Source organism: Colobus angolensis, unplaced genomic scaffold, assembly GCF_000951035.1.
Source record: "Colobus angolensis palliatus isolate OR3802 unplaced genomic scaffold, Cang.pa_1.0 Scaffold528, whole genome shotgun sequence".
Taxonomy (NCBI): Eukaryota; Metazoa; Chordata; class Mammalia; order Primates; family Cercopithecidae; genus Colobus; species Colobus angolensis.
The window spans coordinates 413,441-419,638 of NW_012118799.1; the positions used below are offsets into that span (position 1 = coordinate 413,441).

Here is a 6,198-nt window from a genome sequence, read left to right on the forward strand (position 1 = left end):
TCTCCTGGTCACCCCCGACAGAACCTGTCCCTCTCTCCTGGTGTCACCCCTGACAACCTGTCCCTCTCCTGGTTTGCAGGCTGTGCAGTTTCTGTTATTCACAAATACACATTTATTTTCTGTTGAACCATGGTTAGTAGAAGCTAATTGGCAGTGCATAAAAACATGCAGAAGAGAACACACACCTGCCTGAATTCACAATATTCAGAAACTGACTGAGGAAGATGCACGGGTCTGTTACGTGCAGTGGGGCTGCTGTCCAATGTTCTGTGTTTGGAGGCGGCACACAGATGCAACTGCAGGTTCCACAGACAAACTGTAACTGACAATGGTGACCACTATGCCCTCGTGACTTCATTTTTGCTACCCCTCCTGGCTAGGTGACAGAGACGGGAGCAGAGTGGGTGTTTTCAAAGATTCGCTTTGGAGCCGAGTGGAGAAGGGGGCTCTCCTGGCTCCCGCGCGTCTGAGGAAAGCCTGGGGGCCGTTGAGGGAAGGCAGGAATGCTTCTGACTCGTGGGCACCAACCCTGGAAGTCTGGAGGGAGAGCGGGGGTGTGGGGCCTCTCCCTCCACGAGCCCACGGTGCTCCAGGCTAGGACGGGCTGGGTGCCACAGCAGCCTCGATCTCATTCACAAAACCCACAGGGGGGTCTTAGGGTTCGGAATGCATGCCACAATTTTCCTCAGAGTGAAGGGCCCACTTCTGCGAAGGAGCTCACCTCCAGGGGCCAAGATGGGAGCCATGAGCCCCGCCGCTCCGGTCATTCCAGCCAGGTCTGGGAAGGGCTGTGGTGAGTCGGTGCTGGCCGCGTGGATGAAGTGCCCCGTCGGTGACAGGGCCTGTTCCCTGCGGGGTCGGGTGGTGCCCGGGCCGGGTGGAGACGCTTCTCGTGCTCAGGGCCGGTTTCTGGTGTGCTCCCAAAGTGCTTGGCTCTTGAGGCCATTCTTGTCTGAGGCCAACCAGTGACCAGGAGGCAGGGTCCTGGTGCCCCTCTCCTCAGTGTCCCCCGTCCCCACAGACAGCAGCAAGGCCTGGCGAGCCTCTGTGCCTGCCGCGCCGTGTGGGGACCCGCGGACCCCAACCCGCCTGTCCCTCCGTCCTGACCCGGCGCCAGGCTCAGCTCCAGGGCGAGGTCCTCTGGAGTCACGTTCGTTCTGTGTGACTTGGCTGTGACTGTGGCGACTGGGTTGCCCATAGACAGAAGAAGGAGAAACGCAGCCTCCGACCAGGAGATGCGGCCCAGGGTGGAGCCGCGCTGGGGTCAGGGAGGCTGAGGAGGGCAGGAGTCCGAGGGTGTAAGGGTGCCAGGGTCCTTCGGGTCTCAGGCTTCGGGACCTGGGGAGCCGCCCTGTTCGGTGACTGCTCGTCCTCGGCCTCTTCAACACAAGGGCTTTGGAATTGTGATGGGCTGTGATCGGCCGATTCCCGTGACCCGTTCGTCTGTGATCGGGCAACTCCGCTGACCCGCTTGTCTGTGATCAGGTGATTCCGGTGACTTCTCGTCTGTGTTCGGCCGATTCCGCTGACCTGCTTGTCTGTGATCAGGTGATTCCGGTGACTGCTCGTCTGTGATCGGCCAATTCTGATGACCCGCTCCTCTGTGATCGGTGATTCCGGTGACAGCTCGTCCTCAACCTCTTCAACACAAGGGCTTTGGAGTTGTGATGGGCTGTGATCAGGCAATTCCGGTGACTGCTCGTCTGTAATCGGACCATTCCACACTGCGCATTCAGAGTTGTTTTCAAATGCTTCCGTACGTTAGTTCTGCCTTTCACACGCGGTCCAGCCAGGTTCAGTGGGGGCACAGGGCTGGGCTTGGGCATCCCCCGCCTTCCCCAGGCCGGTGAGGTGACATCCTAAAGGAGCCACGAAGCCTGAGGTTCATTTTCCCTTGGTCTTTATTGCCAGACACCATGAACTTCCCAGCCCTGCCATGGAAGCTGCCTGCCAGTCCTCCCCATCCTCAGGTTGGGGTCTACCTGGGGATGAGCCTGCAGCAGGCTGTTGAGGGGCCTCGGAGACCCCCAACTTTCAGCGAACCATGCTGGCTGGGAGCTCCAGCCCTGGGGCTCCTGCTCTGCTCAGTAGGGGGAGTCCTTCCACAGGGCTGTGGCCGCAGCAGGTACACTCCTGGGAGTCAGGGGAGGCGAGTGGCGCTCATGCGTGCCAGTGAGGAAGGAGCCTCACCATCCTGTGCTGTGAGCCTGGCCCTGGGCACCCCTGCCCTGGCCAGAGCCTCACCGTAGCCACGGGCTAACAGGCTCTGGAAGCGTTTCCCCAAGACTGCCGCAGGCTCATCCTCAGGTAGACTCCAGAACCACAACCCAGCAGGTCACACGCGCAGCTGTGGCTGTTTGTGTGCCAAGGGACAGTGGCAGTGCGCCATTGTGACAGTGGGTAGCCACACCCTTCGGCCTCCCCAGGAGGGAGCAAGAGTGCCAGCTTCTCCCCAGGTGCAGACAGGCGAGGGCAGGCCGCCTGGGTGTGTCCTGGCAGTGTGGAGGGTCCTGGATGGGCTCTGTTTGGCCATCTACTGGCAGAAACCCCCCAGACACTGCAGGCTTGGGGGTCCTCCCTGGTGTCCTGCTCTCTAGGGGGAGGGGCCGGGAGAGGTTAGGCCGAGTCGTTTCGGGAGAGTTGAAGAAGGCGCTTGGGCTGTGGCAATGGGAGGTCTGCGAGCAAGCAGGGTGCAGCTAGTGAGGATGGGCAAGCGGGAGGGCCGGGCAGAGGCCCTGTCACACAGTGAGGCGAGGGGTGTCTCAGCACTTCGTGTCTCTTGCCTGGCAACACCACGGGGACCAGACATTCTGAATCTTCCTAGACCTGCTCTGAGAACACAGGCAGCCACCACGTCTACTCAGGAAAGCAAAGGGAGCTGACTCCAACCTCACAGTCCAGGCCACTGTGGTCAGCCGGGAAGCTGCCCACTGCCTCCCACAGCTTTCCTTTTTCCGACGTTGCCCTTGGCACAGAGCTGGTCTGTAGGCATGTGTGCACACTTGTGTCCATGTGACCGGCTTCCCCACAGCACCCCCGCCAGACGGCCTCACTCTGCCCTCTGCCCAGGAAAGCAGGAAGGCCCTGTGGTGTCCACTGCACACAGTACAGGCCTCGGGCCCCACAGACACCTCCCATGCCCGGTGTGGGGCCAACTCCGTGTTAGTTGCCTGCTGGTTGGGATAAGCTCCTGCCACCCTCAGGGCTCCTGGAAGGTGTCTGCCAGTCAGGAGGTCAGCACAGCCTCCTGTTGCCATGACAGCCAGCTCCTTTAAAACACCCCTTTGACCTGCAAACCACGTGCCCGATGTGGTGTGATCTGGGAGACACTTTGGAAACGGTTGAGGACGCAGGTGTGTAAGGAGGGTCAGTGAACTGGGGCCCAAACCTGGTTCGAGAGGGGAGTGCTGGGGGCATCTGGCAGGAGGAGGGGCAGGAGGGAGGCCTGGGCCTGGCCTCCCCCCAGCCCCCTCTGGGGCACCCGTCTGAGTTCTGCCCGAGTGAGCACAGGAATGTAATGAAGTGCGAGGTGACAGAGTCCCTGCTCCAGGGACACCGGCAGTGCCGCGGGGCATGAAGCGGGGGCTACTTGCCCCCTTGCACCTTCTGGTCGTAGGTGCCTGCATGCTTGTAGCCGGACACATAGCCCGACTCGTCCACCAGGTCCACGCGGCCAGCCTTGCCCTTGCCTTTGCCAGAGGGGTCGAAGCGCTCCTTGTGGGAGCCCGTGAACTTGGTGGTATCTGTGAGCCTCGACACTGTGGGCGACGAGATGGCTTTCTGCAAGAGGAGCAGGAGGAAGGGGACAGGTAAGTTGCCAGCAGGTGAGGTGGCTGTGCCCTGGGCAGGTCTCCCAGCGGTGAGGTGGTGGGCAAGGGGCAAAAACCCTGGGATTTATGCCCCTTTTAATTTTAATTCTTATTTTTATCTCTTGTGGCCCTGGGGCAGCCTTGGGCCTGTGGGGTGCCGTGACCCTAACAATTGCCCAGGTCCACCTGGTGTTTATGCAGCTGGGGACCCCACCACCTGCACCCTCAGAGGGAAGGGGCTGTCAGGACAGCCACGCCCAACCCTCCACGCTATGGCCCCCCAACCCATGCCCCTTTTGACCAATCCTCCCCAGACCCTGCCCCAGGCCACGCCCTCCCGACCATGCCTCCCAGGACCCACCCCACCCCCACAGGCCAAGGCCCCAATCCATGCCCCTTCTGACTACACCTCCCCAGACCCCACACCAGGCCATGCCCTCCTGACCACGCCTCCCAGGCCAAGCCCCCATCCATGCCCCTCCTGACCACGCCTCCCCATGCCCCACCCTCCAGGCCACGCCCCAATCCATGTCCCTCCTGACCACACCTCCCCAGGCAGCACCCACCTGCCAGGCCCCGCCCCCAGCCCCCTCCAGGCCCCGCCTTCCATCCCCACCCTGCTCACCGTCACCCCTGAGATAATGGGCGCCTTGCCCTCAATGAGCCTGTGCACCTCGCGAACCGCCTCCTCGCTGCTCTTGTCTTTGAATCGCTTCTTGGCGAGCTCCTCCAGCGCCTCCTGGAACTGCTCAAAGGTGATGGTCCGGCAAGACTTCCCTCTGCAGGGGCACAGGCAACTTAGGGCTGGGCGCAGGCCGGCCCAGGGCTGCCCGCTCCAGCGTGGGTCCGAGCAGAGCTGGGCAGCCATTGCCCAGCAACCCACAGGCTTCACCCACAGGCGGCCGCCCTGGTAGCGCCGCAAATCCAAACTGTCTTGGAAGAAAGCTTGGCGGAAGCAGGTCCTCTATAAAGCTGGATGCTCACACGGCCCTGCAGGGGTCTGACACAGGGTGCCTGTGGGTCTGCACTCTGCTGGGGCGGTGGGGGAGGCCATTAGGGAGCAGAGCCCACTTCCTCTTCCGGGGGCCACCACAGCCCCGCCCAGCTGTGCCGGGAGTTGGGGGTCCGAGGACCTGCTGGGGCCCCGTCTCTGCCTGTGTGTGTTGGGATCCTAGGTGGAGGTGTCCCCGACACAGGAACATGGTTAGGAGGGGCCGTCGCCCCCAGACACTTGGCAGCATGGGCACAGGCCCACACTTCAGACCCCCTGGCTCCAAAACCCGCCAGGCGGCCCCGCTGTGCCCCTGTGGTGCCCTGGCCTCAGAGGTGCAGAGCCAGGTACAGGAGGTGTGGTGAGCAGCTCCTGGTCACACAACACGCTGCATCTAAATACACTGCACGCCTTGCAACATCCACCACAGGCCATTCAGGCAATTTCAGAGGGTTCTGAACTGACTCTTGGTCTCTTATATAATAATTCTAATTAGAAAACATTTTTCTCTTCTGATCAGATCTACCACAACTAACCCAAAGTAGGGTTTTTCGATGTTTAAAACAAGAGATCCTGTGGATGAGGCTCAGTTCTGCAAAAGCCACCTGCATTTCACCAGGGAAGCCTCTGGAACAGCGCAAGAAAGGCTGCACCCAGCAGGCCAAGCATTCCGAGGGCACTCCCAGCTGCAGAATCCACCACAGTGACCAAGATTCAGGAGACAAATGACCCATAAAACCCCAGCAAGCCTTTCCAGAAGTCAATGAACAGAGGGCCTAGAATAGCCAAAACGATTTCAAGAAATGAGAACAGTCAGAGGACTGACTACCCAACTCCAAAGCTCATCGAGGCTTCACTGCAAAGTGGCAGTGATGTGGGCATGGGCACACCGCCAGCCCCGCAGCCCGGGGAGTCTGGCTCAGCCACACGCATGCCGTCCGCGGATGTCCACAGGTGCAGAGGCAAGCCAGAGAGAAAGGACTGCCTCTCCCACAAGTGGAGCTGGAGCAACTGGTGATCCCTATGCAAATTAAAATACACTTTGGTCTATACTGCGCACTATATACAAAACTAACTCAAAATAGATGACCGTCCTAATTATGAAACTAAAAGAAACTTCTAGAAGAACACCAAAAGAAGATCTCTGTGACCTGGGATTAGGCGAAGATTTCTTAGAAATGGCAACAAAACATGGCCTATAGTGGAAAAAATGGATGAACTGGACTTCATCAAAAGGTTCGAAACTGTGCTCTCAGAAGATACCCTTAAGACAATGAGAAGACAAGCCACAGACTGGGAGACATGCCTGAGAAAGGACTTGTCTCTGAGATACACAAAGGAACCTTAAAACTCAGCAGTGAGAAAAAAATTCCATGTGAAAAGACGGGCAGAGTATTT

The 6,198-nt window shown here is 59.6% G+C and overlaps 1 protein-coding gene and 1 long non-coding RNA gene across 2 annotated transcripts in view; both read right to left on the reverse strand.

The window, feature by feature from the left end:
• Positions 1 to 319: 319 nt before the first annotated feature.
• On the reverse strand, positions 320 to 1,721 carry LOC105525298. The gene is made up of 2 exons (XR_001003888.1): positions 1,674 to 1,721; positions 320 to 1,632 (listed from the first exon to the last, which is right to left on the reverse strand). It is a non-coding gene; the product is annotated as an uncharacterized LOC105525298 (long non-coding RNA).
• Positions 1,722 to 2,547: 826 nt separating this feature from the next.
• Positions 2,548 to 6,198, reverse strand: part of TPPP (tubulin polymerization promoting protein) — a 17,619-nt gene continuing 13,968 nt past the window's right edge. The window contains exons 2-3 of the mRNA XM_011960872.1: positions 4,435 to 4,588; positions 2,548 to 3,780 (exon numbers count right to left, since the gene is read on the reverse strand). Coding sequence (XP_011816262.1) covers positions 3,586 to 3,780; positions 4,435 to 4,588 — 349 coding nt within the window. The 3' untranslated portion in view covers positions 2,548 to 3,585. The remainder of the gene's footprint in view (positions 3,781 to 4,434; positions 4,589 to 6,198) is intronic.